General features: G+C 36.3%; 1 protein-coding gene and 1 long non-coding RNA gene across 4 annotated transcripts; one reads left to right on the forward strand and one right to left on the reverse strand.

Moving 5' to 3' along the window:
* The first annotated feature begins 795 nt into the window (after positions 1-795).
* Positions 796-12,958, forward strand: LOC129722741 (uncharacterized). 3 transcript variants are annotated; one of them, XM_055676438.1, is made up of 3 exons: positions 796-1,095; positions 11,715-11,971; positions 12,037-12,958. In XM_055676438.1, exons 2-3 carry the CDS (start codon positions 11,833-11,835, stop codon positions 12,522-12,524), a joined length of 627 nt encoding a protein of 208 aa, XP_055532413.1. In that variant the 5' UTR covers positions 796-1,095; positions 11,715-11,832; the 3' UTR covers positions 12,525-12,958. The 3 variants fall into 3 exon arrangements, with proteins under 3 accessions (XP_055532413.1, XP_055532412.1, XP_055532414.1); XM_055676437.1 differs by having other exon boundaries at positions 11,718-11,971; XM_055676439.1 differs by lacking the exon at positions 796-1,095 and adding an exon at positions 8,588-8,784 and having other exon boundaries at positions 11,718-11,971.
* Positions 12,959-26,385: 13,427 nt separating this feature from the next.
* Positions 26,386-26,820, reverse strand: LOC129721333 (uncharacterized). The gene is made up of 3 exons (XR_008727384.1): positions 26,698-26,820; positions 26,576-26,643; positions 26,386-26,515 (listed from the first exon to the last, which is right to left on the reverse strand). It is a non-coding gene; the product is annotated as an uncharacterized LOC129721333 (long non-coding RNA).
* Between the last annotated feature and the right edge of the window lie 384 nt (positions 26,821-27,204).

The following is a 27,204-nucleotide window of genomic DNA, read 5'->3' on the forward strand; positions in this document are numbered from 1 at the left end:
TTTCAATAAAACTCAGTGAGCTTTTTCATGATATCTATTTTTACCATTCCACTCATCTCTCGACGCACCGTCTGTTTCGCGCGTCGTTGCTTTACGCCTCCGTCCGTCGTCACTGCCGGCCCGGCTATATGGAGAAAGTACCGACGTTGGATTTGTATATCGAAAGCATCAAAACATCATGTCTTCGGCGCATACCGGGAGCGCGTGCGCGGACCACGCAAATGCCAAAGAAATGAACGTTTGCTCGCACGCTCTTCGCGGAACGCTATTTACTCGCCTTTGCGGTTGATAGTCGCACACATTATGCACGCTTCACTCATTCGATGGCATGCCGTATTCATCACGGTGCGTATGCAGTGCACTCACTCTCTCGTTTGGGGTCTCGAACCACGCCACACACAACATAAGTGCATAATAATTCGATGAGATTCATCATAGCCCGCTAATTAAGGAATGTAAACATTGCATTGCAGTCAATGTAAACATTGACAGCACACGCGAGGCGGTGGTTTTCTAGAAGGCAAGCATTGCAAACTGTCAGTCTTGATTTATTTTGAAAAAAGTATTTTTTATGAAAATCAAATCCGCATAATTTCGGCCGCCCAATGCACTTGCCAACCGCCCAACGGGTGAGTGAGAGTGGCATTGCAGAAGTCGGTGAGAGTTTTCCAACCAAAGCCGGAGTTTGCCTCTTTCTCTGCTGCTCCAGTGCTTTTTGGGGCACTCTGTTTGGTTTGCAGGATTTACTACTATCAGCATAGCGGTATGCATGCCGCCGTCCGTAGTATCGAGTGATCTTCGGAAGAAGTAAAAGCATTCAGTGCCAGCCTGGTGCTTGAGCGGGTTGGAGTTTGTTTTTGTTTCGCTATTCCAAACTTTAGGCTGTAGGAGAAAAATTAAAAACTACTCAAGTATCGAGACGAGATAAGTGTGGTGTCCCAATCGTCGTTACGAAATATTTGCGAACCGTGAAACCGCGTGTAGACGGAAGTGATCGTTGTCGAATGGTTTAATTTACAGTTAAACCGAAAAAAAGACTGAAAGAGTTGTGAAGGAAGCTTGTTTTTTTCGTTGGTACCGGCGGTATCCTTTTTTGTAAGTAAAATAATATAATCGTGGATTATTGCACAGTGAACGTTAATAAACTGAACGACAAAGTGGATGGTTTTAAGTAACAGCAACTTGGTTTAAGGTTGTGCATAATCGCTGTGATGTTTATATATGGTTTTTGAGAGCATGCTACAGTTTCTGGTGACAACATGTTTGACCCCTACTCATGGTGACAAAGTATTTTATTGCCAGTTGGAAACTTTCAACGACAAAAGCTCTGAGATGGAATGACTGAATGACAGATTTTTTCTGCCTAAGTGTACTGCTACTAGAAATTAATGTCAGTGACCATCGTAGTTGAATTCGTGCACGATAATATCAATAAATTATGAAAACTCTGGGCCCAGAGAACAAATGAATAAAAGAAAATAAATACACAAGTTGCGAATGTTGGGTACCAAGTATCCGTGTCCACAATGTCTACCTACTTTAGATTAAACCATTGAAAATAGTTAGATGCCGCAAAATCGCTTTCGTCAGTATTTAAGGCATCCGAACTCGGACAATTTGGTATTGCTACATTTAGATGTAACGGATTTTGAAATTTAAAAATGGATGATATCTGTGAGAAGTGAAAAAACAGGATTTTTGAAAAGAACAATTCTATTTTCTAGATATAAATACCGTAATACCGTAAAATGGGGTGAAAAAACAGCTTCAGACATATATTGCTGTATTAAAAAACATGTGGAATTGAAGACTATAGAAATCAATTAAAACATGGGTCTCACGTCCCTGCCTAGTTACAATCATTTTGAATCAATTCACTGGTCGACAAAATGAAAAAAAAGTGCACTTCAAAAGCTCAAACCGGGAAAAATGAAAAATTATAACTATTCAACCATTCTTATGAATGTCGGTGACCCTAGCTTTTACCAAAGCGCGTCAACTTACGTGAGAGTTCGCGTAGTAATTGCTCGCCGGGTTCGTCGCCACAACGTTATATTTACGAGAAGTTTTCTACACGAGAGATAAACATCTCTTAAAAAAACCACGTAATTTGAAAACCCACTTTAATTCGAAAAGCTATGAAAAAAAGCATGAAGAACCGCGTTAAACAAAAAATCCGCGTAAAAACACCGCGTTAATTAAAAAATTCTCGTAAAATAAACTGTCCTCTGTCACGGTCATCCTAGATCCTTCCAAGGGCAAAGGGCTTTTTTGACTATGTCTTCTACTCAAAAAACACTTGAACGTTTCCCGATCAAACGATCATAACAAGCGGGTAACACAAATATATCTGAACTTGACAGAAATAACAATTGGCCTGTAATATTCTTGATATGCCAGAATGATAAAAAGTACAGAATTATATTAAATTATGTTATCATTCACTTGAATGTTCGAAAGCGTGCATATTCAAAACAGAATTTGTTATTTAATTGACAAAATATTGTACATTCTAACTAATTCTGATCTATTTCTGTCAAAAACCTTACAAAACTTGCTATAATTTGAAATAATCAATAAGTAATTTTGATAGAAATTTTAACACAAGTTGATACAAAAAGTACGCAACAAAATATAACGATTTGTAATAATCCTGATATTTTTGACTAATCGGGTTTTGGTTCTAAAATGTTGGTACCAAAACCCACGTCAATTCGAAAATCCTTGTAAAGATTTTTGAATTAATGCTGTAACGCGTAAAAAACGTGGTAATTCGAAAATCTGCGTTAAAAAACTTCGTAAAAAAATCCGCTCAGAATAGCGTAAAAACCTGACTGTACAAACCTGGGTCGTCATTGAAAATTTTTCCTTTAAGGTTTTTTTTTAAATTAAACATTACTTCACCAAAATTCATAAAAAAGGCTCATTTTTAAATTTTCCTAAGGAATCTTATATACCACCAAAGAACAAAATAATGGCCGCAGTGGTCCGAACCTTACAAAAAGAGAAGGAATCTTATATCACTTGACGTTAGGCACCTTCTAGTTATTTGCCAGTTGAGTTCTTCAATGAAGTCGACTTATAATTTCTTACAATTATAAACCATTCAATTCCACCCTGATTAATCGAATTGCATCTCGATCTTCCAAAATCAATATAGATTTCAGTTAACTTACAAGTATTTTACCTTTGCGTGCGAAGTTTCTAACAACAAAAATTAGAGTGATGATGTTCAATTTTGAAAAAATGAGTCGAATAACAGCAACTTTGCTATCAAAATATAATGCGGTATTTTTCTACCATTTTCAGAAAGAAATTCTGCAGCATCATCTTGTTTGAAAATTTCATAAATTTATAATATACGCATTAACCGTTTTAATAATCATCGCCCCCATCTTGGTAATCCAAAAAAAAACAGGTATTTATCACCAATTAATACTGGTGACTGTCCTAAAAAACATGCATCCTTCATGATAATAATCATAGATCATTTTTAGATTTTTCAATAGAGATCAATTAATACGGGGACTCTTGTGAGACAATACTAATCAAACGCTTGTTTGGGAGAATGAAAAGAACTTTCGACAGAGATTTTTTTACGAATGTCACAGTGGCTAACTGAGGACTATTCTTATGAAATGTAATCATGTATTCATCAGCAAAATTCAACCGTACCTCATAACGACTTGATGACTGTTCTATGAAAAATGTCAATTGTAATTCGAAGTAACTAACTGCAATTTTCAAACAAAATAAGTAACATTTCAGATAATCATCTTCAACAAGCTCATATACTCCAACTACAGGCTTGTTATTTACCTCTTTAAGCGGAAAGATCAGGGTGAATATTCACCGCTCACTTCTTATCTAGCATGAACGCTGCGTGTAGCGATTTTTTGCACCAAACTTCTTCATTCTGCTTTGTGCTGAGTTTCTGCCGCTCGCAGAAAAATTAATACACTTGCTACTCACACCACAGCTGAGCAAACACAGAGAATACACAGAAGTACACCGCAGTATGCACTGCTGAGATAAATGCGATATCATTCGAGAAGCAAACATATGTGACGGGTAGCTGGATTTTTTTTCAGTTTCGAGATGCAAATCAAACATGCTTAAGAGACACACAGTAAAAGCACTACAGTCAGCTCTGTTGTGCAGTTATTGTACGTAATGTCCTCTCGTGTGAGAAAGTTCACACCATTTTTCAGGGTATATTATCCTAAGGTGGACTACTTTCCTTGATTAACCTATAGTCCCACCCGTCAGATTAATGCAGTTTCTCTAAACATAAATGGGACATTGAGTAGTAGAGGTCGACTGTAGGTGTACTGCTAAGCCGAAATCCAATCTGGCTGGACAAGATTTTTCACGATGAAAGTTTTTTGAAAATCCCTTAAGTTTTTGCATAAATTGAGGTTATCTGGCCGGGGGTCCACTATAAGTTAATTTACCCTATCTCCTTAAAGAGATATTTCATATTCCACGGCGGTGTTTTTATGCAAGCTACTCAGACGCACACAATTCGCTATTCTCTTCAAGCAAATGCATCGCTTTGCCCACCAGTGTGAGAGCAGTTGTTTTCACAGTTGTTTTTTTTTTTAAACTAGTGTAAATTAACCTGTAGTGGACCACTTTGCTTTATTAACCTATAGTGAACCAACCGTCAGATTATTTTAATTTTTCTTAACATAAATCAGAAATCATATTTTTTTATGCATATTGGCTAGATAAGATGTTTTCCGATGAAACTTTGCTGAAAATCCCTCGAATTTATACATAAATTGAGTTAATCTGGCGGGTGGTCCACTATAGAAAAGGCGTCCATTAGTAATTAATTTACCCTAAGTCCCTAAGGCCACCTTAAAGTGCAATTTGTAAGAAACTTTTCAAAATAATTTTCTATCCCAAAAGCAAAAAAATTGTTGTTGGTATTGTTATTACAAAACAAACATGTACCAAAATCAACCAGCGGATTCTGTATAGATTGCATCGAAGTTGATGTCAAGTCAAATGGCGTTCCATTTGGAGTTCACCACACCATGAGTTTAACATATTCTCAGACACTTAACCACATACCCTTGCTGCAGTACACCTGATGATTTTCCTGTTATCAAAATACACTCTCTTGCAATAAAACTAGCCAGAGAAACGTGATAGTCCTCTCCAGGGAATTGCAGTTGTGAAACGATCGGTATGACTCCTTCTTCCTGTCAAAATAAGTCCTTCTTATAATAAAACTAACTAGAAGAATAATAATCTTCTCCATGGAATTGTTATCGTGGTGGTATTAGCAGGAGAAACGAGATTCGGTACGACTCCTTTTTTTTAACAAAATAAGTCTGGCTTATAATAAAACTGTTTTGAGGTACGTTTGTTAAGGGAATTGTGTTTGAAGAAAATATTTGCAGGAGGGAAGACGACTCGGTATAGTTGAACAGTAGCCTATGAGCTTACTCTCGATAGTGATATTGTCAGTAATATGAAGGGCGGAGTATAGAGAAAGACTAGGATGAATTATAATAGATCATGTTCCAAACGAATAAAAGGAGAGTTTGTTTCACGCCTGTTCGAAAAAGTTTCATCATGTAACATTTGCGTCTTTCCAGGTCGTTTTGAAACCATCTTACATTTTTTGCTTCGAGCAATTTCATAGAAAATGTGTCAAATTTAATATTTTTTTAATGGTCATTTTTGATCAGCCTGAAATTTTGCACAGATGTAAGAGTTTTTAGAAAAGTGAAAATTTAATATTTCTATTGAGCTTTATCTAAAAACTTGGCTTCAAAACCCTCTACAATCAGCTCGTCATTACGCAGTATACATCTAGGACTTTCATAAATTGTTCAAAATTTTGACCGCCATCTTGAATTAAAAATTAAGTGTATCGCGTGAAAAACATGCCAATAGAGCCAATTTCATGTAATGAGTATCATCGAACACGCGCCGTTTAGCGTGCGCGAAGCAGGGTAGAACTATCTAGAATGCACCACTTCCTTCAGTGAACCACCCTGACGAGAACCCTCGCGTGTGAACGATCACATGAAACGAACTCAACATCCAGGATTTCGTTCTTGTTGACGTTCGGCCTTGACGGACCCAAACTGCCACTGAAATCGAACCCAAAAATGCTTTGAACGCCCGCAGCGACAGCGACGAAATAATGGTGGCCATCCTTTTTTATTTTTCAAATTTTTGCGAGTATTTTAGTGTAAGTAAAATTTGAAAAAATGTTGAACAATTTTTAAACAATTTTGCATTTATTTTCGAGTCATTTGAAAATCATTACGATACAGTTTGCTCAGTTTTGAGAGGAATTTCAAAACATTGTAGAGTTGTTCGAAGGTTATTTTCGAAGCATTTTTGAGTATTTGAGTCATTTTTAATCCAATTTAAAATAAGTAACTTCATCATGCTCTTTTTGTTGTACTTTTTCTATCGAACAAGTTTTCACTGTATTTTTTTTTGTTTTTTTTTTCTGATTTCAATAATTTTCTCCTGTATTTTTTTTTTGCATTCTCATAACTGCATTTTTTACTGTATTCATTTCTTTTGAAGATTGTTATTAAAAATTTTTTCACTATATTTGCTATATTTACTATATTTTTATCTTTGTTTTTGTTGCTTTATTTTTTCTGTTCTTCGCTTATTTTAAAATTTTCTACTTTTCTTGCTGCATTTTTCCTACTGTAAGAATACATTTATATATTTTTCTACTGTAGTGTTTACTTTTTTAGTTTCTTCTGCTGTATTTTTTTGTTTTTCTTTCGCATTATTTTTTTCTGTTTTTTTTTATTGTGAACCATTTCCCGTTGAATTTTGTCTGTTGTACTGTCGCTACTGTATTTTTTTTTTCCTGCTGAGTTGTTTATTATTTTCTTACAGCTGTATTCTTTTTTTCTGTTTGAAAACTACAACATATTTTTTGTTGTATGGTTGTCTAAATAATTTTTCACTGGTGTTTTTTGTTGTAAGTTTTTGTTTTATTTTTTTTTTCGTTTGGTTTTTTGGGAATAAATACCCTTTTAAATCATTTTCAGTTATATTTTTCATGTTACATTTTTGTCTTTGTATTTTTATTACTGTATTTTGCCTGTTGTTTTTTTTTCTGTTTATCATTATTCATTTTTTTACTGCTTTTTACAAATGTATTCATTGCTGCTGAAATTTTTATTGAATATCTTCTATCTGTATTTTTTCTTTTGTATTTTTTGTGTCTCTGTTCAGTATTTTTATATTGGTTTTCTTTTTTATTTTCATGAACATTTTCTGTTCTTCCTGCTGCATGTTTTCTACTGTAAGAATACATTGCTGCACTTTTTCCACTGTAGTTTTTCCTGTTGTAGTTTCTTCTGCTGTGTTTTTGTATTTTTTGTTGTGGTTATTGCTATTATATTTTTTCTGTTCCTTTTTTCTTGTGAATCATTTTCTGTTGAATTTCATCTGTTGTACTGTCGCTTATGTATTTTTTCCTGCTGTGTTTTTTTTGTTCTACATTTTCTGTTGTATCTTTTTTATTAATTTTTTTATTTTTTTCCTTTTGAAAAATACAACATAGTTTTTATTGTATAGTTGTCTAAATAATTTTTCACTGCGTTTTTTGTTGTTAGTTTTATTTTATTTTTTGTTTTTTTTTGCGTTTTTTGTTGTTTTTATTCCCTTTTGATTAATATTCGGTTTACTTTTCCTGTTATATTTTTGTGTTTGTTATTTTATTACTGATTTTTTTCCAGTTGTATTCCAGTTGTATTTTCTTCTGAACAATTTATTTTTGTATTGTTTCTGTTATATTTTTTCTTTGTATTCTTATTACTGCTTTTTACTAATTTAGTTATTTTGAAAATGTTCTGTTCTTCCTGCTGCATGTTTTCTATTGTAAAAATAAATGTTGTAGTTTCTTCTGTTTATTTTTTAGGATTTTTTTCATTTTTTGTTTGTTATTTTTTTCTTGTGAATGATTTTCTGTTGACTTTTGTCTGTTGTACTGTCGCTACTGTATTTTTTCCTGCTGTGTTGTGTTGTTATACATTTTCTGTGGTATTTTTTTTTCAATTTTTTATTGTTGTTTTTTTACAGCTGTATATTTTTTTCTCTTGAAAGATACAACATATATATTTTCTTGTATTAGTTGTCTGAATAATTCTCCACTGAGTTTTTGTGGTAAGTTTTTATTTTACTTTTTGTTTTCTTTTGTGTTTTTTTCTTGTGTTTATTCCCTTTTAAATAATTTCCGGTTCTATTTTTCCTTGTATATTTTTGTCTTAGTATTTTTGCTGTGTTTTTTTCCTGTTGTATTTCTTGTATTTTTTCTGTTTATTATTATACATTTTCTTTTGTGTTTTTTTCTTTTTCTTTTGTATTTTTCTGTTACATTTTTTTATTTAACATCTTCTATCTGTATTTTTTGTGTCTCTGTTCAATGTTTTTATATTCGTTTTTTTTTTTGTTTTATTCTTGAAAATTTCCAGAAAAAATATCCAGTGATGTTAATTTTTTTTCTTTTTTTGGAAAGTTTTATCTTTTTCCAAAAATAGGTCAGTAGTTTTGGATTTCGCAATGTTACAATAAGTCCTGGGCGCCGCCACGCCGCGCCGCCGCCGCCGACACTTTCACGCACGCCGCCGCCGCCAATGATTTGGACTCGGCGCGCCGCCGAAGAAATTTTTGGTGCGCCGCCGAGAAAATTTTTACCGCGCCGATAGTGATTGTGTATGCTGGATTTTTTCCTGGTTATAGAAATACCGCAAATCACAGCCGATAAGGGAACACTCGTATAGGTATTAGGTAATGCGGAATTTGGAAATTCTCAATACCCCTTCACCCCTACGTAATGCAATTAAGCGTGGTTGCCTCACGCAGTGTAACATTTCGTTAAGTACCTTCCCTCTCCTGAGCGTGTATTCACGAATATTCCCTAAGTGTAAATTATTTTAATTTGTGGAAATAATTTGATACAATATTTGGCAATAAATATTCAGACTTTAGTCTTTTTTATCGAATGAAAACAAAAACATCAATGTCATTATCAATGATTTGCTTCGCCAGTTTGCTTCGAGAAAATTGTTTCAGTTATCATACCATATGTTTATATGTTTATCTTTATTTTTTATTTTTATGCAAACGTATGAGCAGTCCGAAAATGTTCAAAAAATTTATGAAAAATGACTAATAATTTTTTTTTTAATTAATTATTTGGTAGTTTTCAGACTAGTTTTCTTAGGAATACAAAGTTTTTTTGGAGATCAATATGTGGGAATTCGCTGAAAATTTTGCGCAAATTAAATAGTTGATCATGTTGCGCTGAAACAGACATTTTTGTAGATAGTTTTTTCGTCAACATCGATTATAAACTTTTTGCCAAAATTCACGATTCACGGTTAATCGAAATCAACATATCAAAAAACTATCTATCTTCTTTCCTAAACTGAACGTCTCTGGAAACGGTATTCCATGTAATTTTTTGTTGTGGGCCCGTTGATGATTATTTTTCTGGGATTTACACTTGTTTGTACTTTCTCTGCTTGGTTTATTATTTTCTGGTTATTCAATTTTATTTCTATTTTTGACATACTTACAACTCTGACGCATATATTTTTATTTATGAACGTTCAATCAAAAACAATCGAACATGAGAGTACAAAAGCACACATTATGCGCAATATTTTATAAGTGGTAATTAGTGTCACACCGATACACGCCGCCGCCGCCGCCGCGTCACGCAGGCGCGCCGATCGCCGCCGAGGTAAAATGTTTTCTACGCCGCCGCCGCCGGTGATACGGTCGGCGCACAGGTCTAGTTACAATCATAGAATATATTTGAGTGAAAAAGGGTTTGATGGTTAATATGTACAATGCCAATGAAATAGGCATGCGCCAATGTGGCAATGATTTGATTGCGAAAAACGGAAATATTCAAACTAAAAAAAATGTAAGTCGGTAATAAAATAAATGTCGTTTTGTTATTTTGTGAAGCTTAAACTGTTGATGAAACTAATCTAATTTAACTGATATACCTACCAAAGTTTCGAGCAGATACCGAATATGAAAAATAACATCAACATCCACACAAAAATCATGAAGGCGACGTTTCTTCTCACCAAGCTAATCAGCATAGATCGCCTCGTCTACACCAAAAGCGGCATACATTATCACCCGCCCATTCAGCAGAGTGTAGCCTTCTTGAGCGTTAACCCCAGCCCGATCGATTTAACAAGCATGCTCTCTCCTGGCTTTCAACGAACGCACCACTTCAAGTTAAGCGCTACTATTAACGCTAATATCTGCGCTAGCGCGACTGAGTTGATTGTACGTTCCGTACACGACATAAAGCGCACTTGGCCAGATGCGGCACCTTAACCCACAGCACAGCTCAGCTAAGAAACCGCAAGAAACCCACAATCGAGCGTGCTCGCGTATGTGTGTATGTGCCAGTATATAAAATCAAAGCAATTGAACTTGGCCAGCAGGTGATTTTTATTGCACGTTTGAAACAATTGGCAGGTGAAAAATGCGGCCATGAATTATCCGAACTTCGTTTTGCTTTCATTCAGTGACCTTCGCGTCAATTCACTTTTTTCGGAAACTGCGCCTTCGTTTTCGAATGTTCGCTTCCGGACGAGAGGAGCATCACAGCGGATGTGACTGAATCGAAACTGATTCGAAATTTGATCAATAAGCCCGATGACGTTTTCAAATCGAATTTAACTAACGTTCAGCTATGTGGGATGTAACAGATCCGGACATTATTATTATATAAGAAGAAGGTGGGCACACAATCAATTAGCACCAATGTGGCAGACTTGAAGCAAAACAAATCGTTATAGTTTCGGCAGTCAGCAGTGGTAGGTAATCGGGAGAAAAATATCTTCAATTTGCGTTCCGCAGCCGATCAACATTTACATAACACAGATAGCGCTCTGAATTAACCCAATTTCTGTGTGAACGCTTTAATAGCGTGAAATTAAGGCTTATTTTTTATTACTTCCACCGCAAAAAACCGGTTCATCGAAATTAGCACGACGATTTATGGACAATAAACAGCAAGTACGAGCAATGATCTGCTTTTAGTATATGATCTAATTTTCCGATCGGATATTTGCTAGTTAATGTGGTACATGAGTTACATTCATAACTGCGCGCGGGAGTGGTTTTCGAAAGTAAAATCAGTAAATTAAAAAAATGTAACGAAAACAAAAAATTAATGCATTAATAAGTTTTACAATATCCGGGCCACTTCCCTTTATTGGAAATCTTTGGTATTGGAATCAATCGCTTTCCTTACAACTTACAATGAAGTTGCGAGCGAAAGTGTGATTTAATGTCACCTCACAGCGTCTCATATATTATATTGTATTTTAAAGTGTGATTGAAAATTCCCCTCAGACGAATTCGATTAAACGAATTTCCAATCGGCTTCACAGCATCATTCAACACAGGTAGCTATATGGCATGGCAACAAACTAGGCTCAGTTCCGAACGATTGAAATTCATCATGAGCCAGGACAGTGTAACTACTGTTGTTGCCAAAACCAATACTAACTGTCAACCTTTGATTTAACACCAATCAGCCACCGTCTCAAACGTTGCACTAACCCTAGCGACTTACCGCTAAGCCGAAGAAAATACTCCCCACATAGAGAAATGTACGTTTCAATTTAATCGTTCACGCTATTTACTCATTCAATCCGTTTTCTTTCTTCGACCTTCATCACCAGCAGCGGATTGCATTTCACCCACACTCGCCACCAAACCATCATCAGTCGGCAAGGAACCGCCATCCGAAGTGTCTGCTAGCTCTGGTGAAGAGGTCCACTCCTTTGAAATATTACGATAATGGCTTCGAGACGTACACCGTTATTGCACGCCCAGACAATCACGATCATCGTGCTGGTAATAGGCGGCCAAATTCAAACGGCCGCTAGTGCAACCTTGCAACAGGATGAACATCGATCGGCTACTACCGATGTGACAGGTAAACTTTGACCCTTTACAAAAGTAAGCTAGTAACTAATCCATCCGTTTTTTTTAACTTTTCAGCACCCCGAACATTCGGCCGGATACGAATGATGAAGAACTTTATGATACCGATGATGTTCATCTTAGGCTCCATCAAAATGCTGCTCTTGCTTGTCGCTGCCGTCAGTGTGAAAACCCTTTTCGTAGCGTCAATCATTCTGGTCATCAACATCAGCGTCGGTTTGGCCAAAGTGATCAACTTTTTCAAGCACCACAAGTTTGGCTTCCATCAGGAACAGTGGGCCGGTGGAATTGAGAAAAACGTCAACATTCACCTCCACAGTGATCCGAATCATCATTTTTCCCTGGAAGGACCGCCATCGATTCACAGTACGGTTCACACACCGTCCTATCCCTACGCCCGAAATGACGTGGTTGAACCCGTGTACTATTTGGACCCCATTCCGGCCACTCCTTCGTCGCTGTATCAGAAGCAATACATGAAGCAAGCGACAGCAACACAGAATCTACCGTACTCCCGTTGGCCGCAGTACATCCGGAAGCGATAGTTAGGAAAATAATTACCGTTCCCGAACTTCAAGAAATGCCAAAAAAACACCAACATTCCAGGTCCGAATGTGCGTTGATTGTGTAAAAAGATTAATCTAAAGCTAAGTTATTTATTCATCTGACCTGTAAAAACGTGCCTCTCTTTAGTTGTAAAATATGTTATTACTATGTCTAGTTTCTACGTGTAAATCTACCTTTTCAATGTCTGCTCGGCTTACCAAACCGATCGAAGCCCGGTTAGCATCTCGAACCGCAGCCAAACAAATATGTGTAAGAAAATTTTTAAGCTGCTCCGATTAGCTAGCTAGAAAGTAAAAGTGGTCTAAACACGAAAAACAAAGTCCATCCGTTGTTGCTGCTAGCGGGCCGAATAAATTCGAGTGAAAATAAAAGCAAGCGATGATGTAAATTAGCAAAGATTGGTTGTTTCCTTTCCGTTCGCGTGCGTTACCCCTGGCGACCGACCGGAGCGCATTGTTATGCTACTAATTTTGCACCGGTTTAACGATCAAAATAAAAGTTGGTAAAAAAATCGGACAAACAAGCATACCAAGCAACAAAATGTAATCCAACCAGATTTTCCCGAAAGATATGTGGGTACACTGGCTTGAAGCTCATTTTTATTTGTTTGACTTGTATGCTAGAGTCAACATAAAAATATAATTTAAACTACCGTTTTAGTTTCACGCCATTCGCCTCAATGTTTGATGTTTTCTTCAATGCAAAAGAAAGAAACGGCAAAACCTATAGGTATTTTTTTGACAAAAAGAAAAAAACAGATTTACCGAAGGATACCTAAACTAAAAGTGGATAGAATCGTACTTATGTTTTAAGTTTTTTTTATGCTCTTGCAATAGTAACCGTTTGAAGTGCCTCAATTACATTCAACTTCCCATGTTATCTCGATATTCGATATATCGATATATCCCCCTATCTCAAGAATTCCAATGGACCCTCCCACTTCTTTTGCATCCACACCACAATTTTCTTTATCTCAAGGAAACACTGAAAGCTGTTGCTCTAATTTTCCTCCCGGTAACTCGAAGTGCCACATTATGTTGTTAACTCAGAAGATTATTGAGGTACATGAAAAATATTCAGTAAGTGGCTCAGAAGAACCGATCCACCAGGAACTTGTTGATCAGAAAAGTATGAAAAGTAGGATAACTTATAGACCGTACCGATAATTATAAATACACTTACGATCAACCGTCATTTCAAATAACGTGCAGTATTCAACCAAACGTCGGCTGCGTCCTGTTGTTTACATCCAAAAGAAACAGATGCTGTCATTTTTTCTAACATTTAGTGCGAAATTTTGAAAATGCGTGGCCTTTCTCCCGAGCAAAGAAGCGATTTGTGCACAAATGGGGGTCTTTCTATAAGAAAATTAGCCAGAGAAGAAGGTATAAGTGTCGGAGCAGTTCAAACCGCATTGCGGAAGTATTGTGAAGAGTGCACATTTACTGATGCCCCAAGACGTGGTAGAAAACCCGGGCCTGTTGATCCCACAATGGACAAAAAGGTTAAGGAATACTACAAGCGGCATCCTTCAGTATCAGTACGAGATGTGGCGAAAAAGCTTGGAACCTCGGCGAGTAACGTTATGCGTGCCAACGGAAAAATGGGTCTGCAGACCCGTCGGAAGCAGAAGCAGCCAAAACGAAATCCAAAACAAGCTGAATCTGTAAAACCGAGAGCTCGGAAGCTTTATGACAAACTTCTGACCAAAAAAATGAGGTGTGTTATCATGGATTACAAAACCTACATAAAACTGTTCTATGAGACTCTGCCAGGACCGCAATTTTATACATCACCGAAAGAAACGGATGTCCCTGGACCAATGAAAGCCATTTACACCGAAAAATTCGGCTAGAAGGTTATGGTTTGGCAGGCCATTTGTGAATGTGGGAAAATATCTCGTCCATTCATTACGAATGACACAATGAATGGTAAAATTTACGTGAAAGAGTGTTTGCAGAAAAGGTTGTTACCCATGGTTAAGCAGCATAACAATCCTCCAATCTTTTGGCCCGATCTTGCTTCCTGCCATTACTCTAAGGAAGCACTAGGGTGGTATAAAACAAATGATGTCACATGTGTCCAAAAGGAGATGAACCCTCCAAACTGCCCTGAAATTCACCCTATTGAAACTTTTTGGGGTTTGACCAAGGCAAAGCTGAGGAAATATGTCAAACCAGTGGACAATGTTGAAAAATTTAAAAAAGATTGGCTTAAAGTGGTAAAAATGGTCGAAGAACACACTGTGCAAAAGCTTATGAGTAGTTTTAAGAGAAAAGTTAGAGAACTCGCGTATTCTACGAAAAATAATCCCAACTTGAATTGAAACTGGAAAGAAAACACTTATTATTCATATTTCAGAATAAAATAACCCGAAAAATCCTGTATTTTTTGTTTTATTCAAGAAAGAAGAGGAATTTATAATTTTCGGAACAGTCTATAGGCTGGAGCGATGCATGGAGGTGTTCATAAGCGAAGCTAGAAACCGTAATCTTCCATTGTTTGGTGTGTTACTTCAAGAAAAAGCCCGTGAATTCGCTCGCGGATTTGGAGTCTGCAATTTTCAAGGGAAGTTCGGTTAAATAAAGAGAAAGTGGCAGCCTGGCGATTGGAATGTGACTCTTTTTTTTTTTTTTTCTTCACATAAAGAATGTGACTCTTACCGGGAAGCAAATATCAACCGCGTGACATTATTAATGGTGATAAAACAGGTATGAGGTAGTGTTAAATTCAAATTTTTTGGTTGTTTAAAACTAGTTTCGTTACAAATACACTAAAATCGGGATACGTGCTGCGTAGAAAAAACGCGTGGATTCCGGAATCCGCGTGAAGAAAAACCGCGTAAATTCCGGAATCCGCGGGAAAAAAAATTCTGCAATCCGAGTGAAGAGAAACCGAAATCCGCGTAAAAAACGCGTAAATTCCGAAATCCGCGTAAAAAAACCTGCGTAAAAAGCAACCTTAGTGTACTTACTTCACAAAACGTATACCTTCCCGTCAGAGAACTGCCACAGTGGGAAATACTCAAAGGAACGATTATCCATCATGTGCGCTGCGAACATGGACGATAGTTTGAACCAAAAGAAACCCCGGTGTTTCAAGAATGTGATGTTTTCTCCTGTTACTTATGAAGCGAACTCGAAAGCCTAAATGACGTCCATAATTTTTGAAAGGTGAATTTTGGATTTGGACGCAAAATTTGTTAAAGAAGGGTGGAAGGTTTGGATGTATGCGAACAACAAACAAATTCTACATTATGAACATTTTCTGGTTTACAACCGATAACTGTCCGCCTTGCAATGCATTTTCTTAACAACTAATTTATTATTTTTAACTATTCCGATTTCCTATTCATCGGTCTACTTAACTCTAATAATTTATTTACCATTTCTCCCCATTCCAATGGCAATCATATCGTAGTCCTTTTCATTTTCTTCTATCGTCCGAGACAATCGGATAGAAGATCCTCGGTCTGATCGCCACATGAGCTTTAGTTTAGATGCACTCACAACGTACGTGTAGCATTAATATATTGCTACTCTAGCCTTCAAAGCGCTTATTAAAGGATCCGTTTAAAGTCCACCTCGCCTTCGATGTAGACAGATGTGAGCCGTGGCGGAATAGAGTGGTCTAAAGAAGTTGGGAAATAAAGAATATTTCGAAAAATCGAACTTCAAAGCTGATTTATACTGTGTGCAAATTTCGTCCGAAACAGAATGGCCATTCTGTTTCGGGACAGAGTGGTCTATGTACATAAATCGGTGATAAGTAACATGTGTTTTGTAACATGTTTCACGTAATGTAACACGAAAAATGTAACATGTGAAATATCATGTAATATGTAACATGTGGTGTTACGTGTAATTTACACGTGACATGTTTGACATGCTATGTCTTTCATCAAATATATTAAATACCAATATAGTTCACTTACGTGAAATTATGAAGACAAATTGAAAATGACAGACGCGTTAGTCACCTTTTCGACCGCTAGGTGCGCCACTTCTGATTTTGTTCTACACGACATGCGAAATAGAGTAACTTTTGACAATAATATTACCCTAATGGGTACACTGAAAAAAATTCACATTTTATTGTGAAGTGAACTCGGCCGAATATTTCATAATAATAAAGTTCACCTATGCATAAGGCAATCCATGGGTGGTGTTCCACGGTTTGTACGTTTGTCGACCTCCGACAATATTTTGAGTTGTAAAATGGCGACTTCCGGTGACTGGGAAACTGCCGAAAATGACCAAATACCACCTAATTTGGGTGTTTTTTTAACCAGAATGACGCTCAGAGGTCAGAAATTGTCTCGAAATGCCAGTTTGAAATCCAAGATGGCGACTTCCGGTTTTTGAAAAATCAGACAAAATTTTGAATTGTAAGATGGCGACTTCCAGTGATTGGAAAAAGAGGAAAATGACCAAATACCACCAATATGGATGTTTCTTTAACTAGAATGACGCTCAGAGGCCAGAAATTGTCTCTGAATACCATTTTGAAATCCAAGACGGCGACTTCCGGTTTCAGAGAAACAGCGAGATATGACCAAATACCATCCAATATGGGTATTTCCGAAATCTGAAACCACAAATCGACCTCAGACAACATTTTGAGTAGTAAAATGGCGACTTTTGGTGACTGGAAAACTGCCGAAAATGACCCAAATACAACCAAATATGGGTGTTTCTTTAACCAGAATAATGCTCAGAGGCCAGAAATTGTCTCCAAATGCCATTTTGAAATCCAATATGGCGACTTCCGGTTCCTAAACAACAGTGGCAAAAGACCAAATAACACTCATTATCGGTACTTCCGGGATTTTTATGATGCACTGAAGCTACAAATCGACCTCAGATAACATTATGAATTGTAAAATGACGACTTCCGGTGAATGGGAAACTGCCGAAAATAACCAAATAACACCCAATATTGGTATTTTTTCAACCGGCCGATTTCCATCCAATATAAGATGTTTCGATACCAGAATGATACACAGGAGCTAGAATCGACCACAGACAACATTTTGAATTCTAAGATGGTGACTTCCGGTTTCTGTAGAACAGCCGAAAATGACTAAATAACACCTATTATTGGTGTTTCTTTAACCAGAATGACGCTCAGGGGCCAGAAATTGTCTCCAAAAAAAATAGCCTGAAGGGACCAAATACCACCCAATATGAGTGTTTCTGTAACTAGAATGATGCATGGAGCTAAAAATTGACCTCAGACACCATTTTGAATTGTGAGATGGCAACTTCTGAGAAACAGCCGAATACTACTGCATATGAATATTTCCGTAATCGAAATAATGTAAAGAAGCCAAGCATTGACCCTGGACACCATATTGAATTCGAAGATGACCACTCTCAGTTTCTGGAAAACAACGAAAATAACTGAATACCACCCAATATGAGTGTTTTCGGAATAGAGGTGATGTACTAAAGGCAAAAGTCGAGGATGTTGTCATTCCGATAAAACCAATAATTTCGAACGATATAAACAAATCGCAAGAAATCAATGAATTTGGAATGTTGAAAATTATTGAATTAAACACAAAAATAGGCGGGACAAAGTTTGCCGGGTCAGCTAGTAAATACATAAATATGCTGGTTAAAGCAAAGCTGCAAGTGATGAATACGAAGATTAGAACTCGAGAGCAAAAAATTCGGAGGGATAAAAAAAAACAAAAAATACTTTCAAAACGAAGAAAACTAAACATTAAATAATAGTTTTTGCATAACAGTTGTTATCACTAATTATGTTTGTTTTGTTGAATATCTTTTATATATAATATAATAAAGCTTTTAAACCAGTTACAACATGATATGTATCCATACTTAAATTGTTAAATTGATAGAATATTCAAGTGTTATCTAAGCTAAAAGTTGCACAACAACCATATACGACTATTGACAACCATTGTGCGGTTTCTCCTTTTATCTTTTTCACGAGGTAATTGAAATATTCATTTAATTGTACGCTTCGTGGCCTGATTATTGAGCTTGAGCTTGACGGCCGCACATTTCGTAGTTGCTTCCCGTGATGGATCTGAGCTAGTGAAGTTACACAGGGAACCACGTATATAGCAACTTGGGATTAGTTTACCATTTACACGTCGTGGCCTGATTATTTGAATATTTCTTCTTCGTGCCTCGATAAGCTACATCTATTATATTATCAGTATTTAACTCCCGGAATGGCGTTAGTTTTACATACAAACAATATACGCACGAAATCTGCAACATATTTTTTTCTGTGAAAGTATGAAATTGAGTCAACTATATCTAAAATTGAGTAAATTCAGTTTCGTGTGTGAGAATGTCACACGCTCACAGAAATTCAACAACAATGCACGGTGGTACAGTAAGGCAATGTAGGTGGACACGAGTTTTTCGATGCGATTTTGTGGTTTTAGAGTAAAATTTTTTTCTTAGAACTTGTTTCTTATATTTAGTCTATTTTTTATGTGCAAATAAAAATTAGGGTGGTCCTGAAATCGACTAAATGAAAAAACTTACTTTTTATTTGCATAAATAAATGTATACATTCATCGGCACAGTTGTAGATCAACTAATTTTAAGCAACTTTCGGTATTTCTTCACAATATTTATACAATATTTGTTCTATCAAAAGATACCAAAAAATATTATTTATGTTTGCCCTAAACGGAGACATCAATATATCAAAAGGGCCTATTTTTAAAATAGAAATAGTGAAAACTTTTCATCTGTATAATATATCGACAATGTTTTTTCGTCAAAATTGGCGTATTTTTGATTAAAGTTACCGAAGAAAACTTTGTTTTTAAATTTGAATTGAAAAATAGAGCGAAAAGACTGTTTTTGGAAACCAAATTTCATGTCTACAAAAAAGTTTTTTTACAAAGTTACTTAGAATTAGTTGGTCTACAAGTTTGCCAAAGAATGTTTTATTTCGTTGATATTAGGACCACCCTAATTTTCATTCGCACATGAATCGAGGACTATGTATAAGAAACAACTTTTTACAAAAACTATGGCTTTAAACCGCAAACCAAAATCGCAACGAAAAGCCTATGTCCGCCTAAATTGCCTTACTGTACCACTGTGCAATTAGTTTAGTTACCTTTTTCACCACAAGAGGGGGTGTTCCCTGTCTGTCTTCACGGGAATATATGGGAAATTCGAGAGTGAACTATATTGTTATTTTAAGATATTTGCTTTCATGTAACATGTGACACAAGCGATTTTATACGAGTTACCGTCATTTTCTTTGTCTTTTACTAGTCTTGTATACATAGACCACACTATTCGGTAACGATTCGAGGATTCCAGTGGAACATATATGAAGCCAGAGTGGTCTATGCACATTGGTAAGATAAAATCACTTATTTCGCCAAGAAACTGGTAATTTTATGTATTCCCATAATAAACCTCTTTATAACCATTATATTAGAACATTTTGTTTAAAAGAATCCGTTGAAAAGAATTTTATTCAAAGATTTTTCGAAAACTGCTTCTCGTGAAAAATTTTCTCGATGACACATAGAACACTCTGTTCCGCAACGGCTCATGTGATCTTTCTATTAGTTTTCACTTTATAGAGTAAAAGTTACTTGATTTCTATGAATTCTTGCATAGTTTAGAAATCAATTTACGACAAAAAACAGAAGGTTAGAGCTAACATAAGGAGAAAGAATATACAAAAAAGTGGCTGCTAGTTACACCATCTCTAACGCCCAAGAACACGCTTATTTTCCTCAAACCAACACCGTTTTCAAACCGTCAGTCGATTTTCAAAACACCGTTATTTAATCCACATTGAATATGAATGGTAACATATTGCCTATAGCGTAGGCGCAACAACAGGAAAAGCAAAGATCACAAAACGCCTGATCCAAAGAAGCACTTTGCTTTGAAATAAGGTAACTGAGCGTACCTTCAGCACATAGACCGATACAAATTTCATTTTCATTTTATTCAATTACCCCCCCGCAAAAATGTTGAAAATTGGAAGGGGAAGAAAAAAAAGTTCACGCCGTTTTGTTAATATTATTGACTTTTCGACAGCGTATATTAAAGTCTAGAAACAGTGAAAGTGTCATCAAAAGGCAAACCCAATGATTAATAATGATAATAATGTGATATTCTACAACACACGTTTGCATGCTAGTTACAAACGTCGTAACTTGCACACATGAAAGCTATTCCTCCCCTTAGCTAACCTTGATAACCGTGGACATAAAAACTATTCAAAATTTGTATCAGCTTTATTGGAGATTTCTTATCCCATAATTATATTGGGATTTTGCATTCAACACGAAAACTGAAAATTTTTAACTAAACGAAAACATAAACCTACATTTTTAACCGCATGCTACACTGCCCATCAAAGCATAACACCATATGGATTTTTATCAAGTTTGAATTAGGCACAAACATAGCCTGTTTACATCTTAATACATCTCAAAAAATTAAATTTTGACATTTTTTTTCGAAAACTTGGAGTGTTTTTACATCCATATTGATTTTATTTAATTATAAACGTTTTGTTTCTGAATGAGGCAGCCAAAAAATATTATTGTTTTCTGTCAAGATTATTATTGCATGTTGCTACTCCAAAAGCGCGTTTGTTTATAGTAGTTACTGGAAAAATTGCATTCAAGAGCGCTGGTTCTCCTTCGCATCAATTCCTCAAAGTTTTTCTTGATATCTTTACAATCGTTCTACTGAAATACCTTCCGTACACAGCAGTTTTTGCTGTTTTTTTCTTACGTTGAAGTGTTGAACTACGTCTCTCAAGCTATATATGGGTGAAAATGGAAATCGAAAAACGGAAAAAGGGAAAAATACGTTCAATTCCAAATGCTAATTACTTAGAGAATGAATGGTGAATGATTTTCAATGAAGTTCATCCTTACAGTAATCGATTGGAAAATCATCTATCAAATTGTAATTCTATTGTTCGGACTATTCCACTATTGATAATGGTCAACCCATTTTGAAACGCAGAATTCAACTAATGATTGGTCGCTTGATGCCTGCTTTCCCTAGCACGGTCGACATAATTATACACTTAGTAAACCGGGATTGTACTCTTTGGGCTATATGAGCCGATCATTTCCCTAGTAGTTGCCGACTAGGACGGTTTTACTTAAGTAGCAGCGGGTAGCAGCAGTAATGGCAGCGGATATCAACGGGTAGCATCAGCCAAAATTTGCAAAAGTATCGGTAATTTTTCCTGAGAGGTATTGATATTAAGCTGATATCAAGAGTGAAGGATCAATACAAGCTGTATCGATGCTCTACCTGCTACTTGAAACAGGTCTATGAAAACCTGCCATTTTTCTTGATCTTTAATACGGGCAATCAGAGATGCCAGATGTTTTAAAAAAATGCATACAACTACTTGAAAACTGAAATCTTGAACTAAAACTTAAAATACTGTTGGTGTCTTTCACAAAAAGAGCGCAAAACAAATTTCTGCACTGTTTGTAGAAGCGATGGGTCATATCCGCGCACTTCTACAAGGATTTTCCGTAAGACAATTTGTAACAATCATCGATTTTACAGTTTCCCTTCAGTAGCAAAAAATATCGGGGCGAAAGTATCCGTCTAGCTTGATATCGAAATCGCTTGCATCGAATAAAAATAACGATATTCAGGTCTCAAAGTATCGATACGATATCGGTCAATGCTATCAACGGGTACCAGCAGCGGTAGTTACAGGGGGTATCACCAGCGGTAATGACAGCAGCGTCAGCGGTAGGTGCAGCGGCACTTCCTTTATTGAAAAATTGGCCGCATTTTCTCCCATGAAAAGCTGCCGTATTTTGACAACACACAAACATTTTGTGGCCGTAAAATTTTTAGTGTGAAAAAAACTTTCCACTGTATTATCACACAAATGTCTTATTCCTACTGCCGGGGATAGCACAGAGATGCGATCAGCATCATCTCCGATAGTAAATTAAACATTAAATATTTAATTGTCCTTTTTAGGACAAATTAAATATTTGATTGAAGAGTTAATTGCAATTCATTCAAAGTGGTTAACTTCTTCATAAAGGCGGATGAGAATTCGGCTTCATCTCCATGTCTCAGCATGAACATTTTTTTTGTCTTTCAACAATATGCAACATCGCCCAACAGCAGAGTAATACAATTTTGCGTAACTGAATGGGACATTTTGTAAAACGCATAATCAAGCCTTCAATGCCGAATCTCAATTATGCAAACAACTGTACTATCGAAAATGACACAGCCTTGTTGAAGCGCAGATTTCGATTAATCTGATTGGTCGTTTATTGCTCGCTTTCCTGAACACCGGCGACAAAATTATATACCTAGTTAACCGGTAATGTACTATTCCGACTATATAAGCCCCTGCTTCTGCTTGAACCAATCACTTCACTAGTGGATGGCCACTAGGACGGTCCAAACCAAGTAGCAGCGGGTAGCCGTAGCGGCAGTAAATAACAGCAGCGACGCTTTCTTTGGTAAAAACCAGCCTTTGTACAGCAGCGGTGTATTATAAAACTTACAACGTTGACTCTAGTCAAATGGTTTCATTGTAATACGACTCATACTGGGTGATTGGCTCCATTTATGACTATCAGAATGATTTTACACAATGATAAGATAATAATTCTGCCATCCTTGCATACAAATAGTCATCAAGTGTTGTATTTTGAAGCCACATGTGCAACTCATAGCTCAAAATAAAATGACTATGGGACTGACAAGCATTTATTTTGCAGCTTGCACCTGTGGATAAATGTATAACAATCCCATCTTAGAAATGTCATAACAAAGAAGCTATTTTGATAAATTAGTTATTTAGTTATAGTTATTTGTGGAGGTGATGAAGTATAATCTTTGAAGAAAGTAAAATAATTCTATTCTTGAGGAACGTAGGAAACAATTCAAGTCTAACATCAACATCGCATTTTCTCGCTCTGCATGTTTTTCCGTATGTTCCCACCCCCACTTACGCTTTTATAAGCAGTATAGTAAAAAACATTTCAAGGAAGTATTGCATGATAATTTGTGATGAACAATAATCAATAAATCTGAATATCAATTGCTCAAAGTTACTTACATGATACGAGCTAACAAATCTGAAGGTTATTCCACTGGAGCTACTCTTTTAGACATAGAAAAAGCATTCGACAGTGTTTGGCATGAAGGTTTGATTGCGAAGAAACTTTCAATTTTCCAATTTTTATAATTTTTAATTTTTTATTTTTTATTAAAATTTAAAAAAAATCCTACTAATCGAACTCGACAGGTTGTCTACCAGAATTTTAAATCTGATAGACTTCCTGTCAGAGTAGGTGTGCCTCAAGATTCAGTCTTGGGTCCAGTCCTATACAACATACTTACTTCAGATCTTCCTGATTTACCTCCAGGATTCACAAAGTCATTGTCCTGCGATAACATAAGCATTTCCGAGAAAGGGAAAAATCTTCGTGTCATATACAGTCGATTGCAGAAAAGTTTAAATTTTTTTCTTCCTAATGCAAAAGTGGAAAATTTCTCCCAATGCTACTAAAACTCAATTGATAATTTCCCCTCATAATACTAAAAGGGCTTCTTTCCTCAAGCCAAACAATCTTTACTAATTTACGATGAATTTTTTTTTTCGAAAAGCAAATTGAGAGTGTACAAGTAAACTGCATCAAATACACGAGATGTTTATATCCTCTCATTAACAGATTGTTTAAAAAATAAACTTTTAATTTACAAACAAATTTTTAGACCAGCAATGCTTTATGCTGTACCGAACTGGTCCTTGTGTTCTATAACAAGGAAGAAAACGCTTCAAAGGATTCAGAATAAAATTCTGAAAACGATTTTGAAACGTCTTCTTTGGTTTGGTACACTCGAATTACATAGACTTACTGGTGTTGAAACATTAGAAGCTATCCTCATTTGCTACGATAAGCCCTCTTAATAGCCAATAAGTTAGCAATTAAGTTAGTTGTAAGTTTATTTCCCTTTTTTGACAAGTAGGTTGACATCCCTACGAATGATAAGCCATAATTGCGGAAGGCAAACAAATCTCAACAAATAAAATTACAAATTTCTCACAGTGTTGAGAAGTCACCATTTGTGATTGGCCTAACAAACTCATTATTTACTAATATTTATCATAAATACTTAAGCTACTAACAAACACTTATGAAAAAAATAAAAAAAAAAACTAAATGCAAATTAACGAGAAGCTACCCACCAGAGCATCTTAGTTTTACATTTTAAGGCAGACGTGAATAAATTTAAATAATTTAGTAATTATTAATATGAGTGAAACAACTTCACCTACCTAGCTTCTTCAATTCATGCCCTACCAATTCAAACAGTGTTTTGACAACAATCTTGAACTCAAAAGGTTTAATTGAGCAGACCGACTAAATTGCCTCATCTCTCGCTTTAACAGCCTTTCAATCCACTTAACTAGCGACAGAAGCAACCAGCCGATGGCAAATATATTACACCACCCGTCAAGATTACCAAACCCGCTTGCTCGTCTCCCTGTCTAATCTTAACTCCTATTCCATACAAAATAATTACCCGAAGCCAAACTCACAAAGCCACAATTGCCACTACCTGCTAGCCGAGCAGCCGAAAGCCTCTTCTCTAGTGGCCAAAGGGTGAAGAGCCCACACAAGCCACCGTGAAAACGGATCTTAAATGCTTCATTTTTTATCATCCAATCGGCAGCATCTCCTGAGGGCCTTCCAATGCAAGCACCTCTTAGTAGCGCTCCAAGCTTTCCTAGGTGGGAAATTTGAACGTAAGCGACACACATAGGCCAAAGACATTTTTTCCGGTCCCATCGGATTTTCACTCGCAAGAAGCAAGAAGGAGCAGGCGGTCTCAGGTTAGGTTTCGGGCTCCATTCAGTCACTTGATAACGACACATTCATGAGGATTGAATTTATGTCTGACCATGTTATGTTTTTTTTTCGTTTTCTACATACGGCTCAATGTTGCTTCACCGTTGATGAGGCACAACGAGAAAATGGTAGGGTTTAGGCTTTAATCTGATAACGGTGGAAAGAATCGTTTAGGAAAATTGCTAGCCCAACAATAACCCACTGTGTAATGTTTCGATAGCATAACTAAGGTCAAAGACGAATGCCTAGCTTGGGATATGTTGGCTTTAGACACTGCAAACGATGCGCCGTTAGTTAACCATTACTGCAACTCTATTGGGGAATGTTTTAAAATGAATCAACGATGGAACCAGCCTACCACCAACCCTTCAAAAGAGGGACAAACTGCAGTGGGCTTCTCCAGTGTCACACTTCTTCTATGTTTGAATAGCGCAAACTGATGCGAATTGACGCGGTTCGGATGGACAGATCATACTATGGAAAGGAAATTTCCGATGAAGTTTCAGGAAAAGTAAAAGTTTTTCATTGTTGCTAACTTTGTCTTGTAGCTCATTACTAATGCGAATGGTTCGAATGGTTCATCAATATTCGATAACGGAATTGGCACTCGAAGACCAGCTAGGAGAATAGCTTAGTAATCACAGCAGAGCACACATTTGACTGATTTCATGTTCACACCGTGTCGAGCATCTTCATCGTGTGTTCCGTGTGCTGGAATGTACACTGCATTCAGATTATTTTCGCTCGCAACGCCCCTCAGCCATAAAGGGTAATTTGAATTATTCAGCTTCTATTAGGTTGCCAACTTCCCAAAATAGTCATAAAGCTTAACGATTATAGCAAAAGCCATTGACGAAACGGTTGAATATAGATCGACACGTAATTATCATTCTAAATCGCAGTGATTTCTAGTACGTGGCGTGCAATTTAATCTAAAATTGTTCAATTGTTTTGGCTGGTGAATCGAAACACGATAGACATGGTTACAATTTCGCCCATGAGAAAATCAACAAGATATTCTGTTCAAACTGTTTTCTCTAGCAGACCCGTTTGTAAACGCCGTTTAAGTTGGATCAGCTTTAACTGAAATTTAATTTATTTTAGCCATGTAGATAATTGTTTTAGACTAATATGTAAGCTTACAATTTTACAGTTTCTCCTCCGTACTAATTTCCACAATGTGAATTGTAATTTTAGGCTAGATGAATATTCTAGAACAAGTTTTAATTAGCAATATTTTATAATGAACCGAGTAATCTACTCACGGTTAAACTAGGTTACCCTTTCTATTCCACTATATCTACCTAATCTATGAATCAAATTAACCTTGGCATATAAATGAATATGCACTTGAAGAAAAAGCTCTCCAGCACTAGCTTCACTTGTCCGATTGATCGTTCAATTCTGTCTCGTCACTAACAATGACGTTTCTTGATGATCACATCCTGCATTGTTGCCCGAAATGCGCCCTTGGGTACTGTTGGACGCCGAGGGGTGCTCGACGTCACATATTCTGTAATGCAACCTGCAATCTAGCACAAGTATATTAAACAAACAGCTTTTCAATCATTCCTGTGAATTTTGGTGTTCCATTGCATTTTTACCATTTGATGCATCTTTTGAAGTATTATCAATGCATGTAAACAATAACCAATTATTATTGTTGCCTACTAAAGATGAATTATATTAGCGGTACACCTATTCGGCAATATTTGAAATTTGAATTTTCAAAAACCACGTGTTTACATACATCGAGTATACTTCAAAAGATG

The sequence above is a fragment of the Wyeomyia smithii genome, chromosome 2 (genome assembly GCF_029784165.1).
Source record: "Wyeomyia smithii strain HCP4-BCI-WySm-NY-G18 chromosome 2, ASM2978416v1, whole genome shotgun sequence".
Taxonomy (NCBI): domain Eukaryota; kingdom Metazoa; phylum Arthropoda; class Insecta; order Diptera; family Culicidae; genus Wyeomyia; species Wyeomyia smithii.

Bases quoted from the DNA above. Each gene is read 5' to 3' on its own strand.
- LOC129722741 (XM_055676438.1), top strand. From the start codon at position 11,833: ATGGCTTCGAGACGTACACCGTTATTGCACGCCCAGACAATCACGATC. The intron at 11,972-12,036 runs GTAAACTTTGAC...TTAACTTTTCAG, and splicing joins GGCTACTACCGATGTGACAG to CACCCCGAACATTCGGCCGG.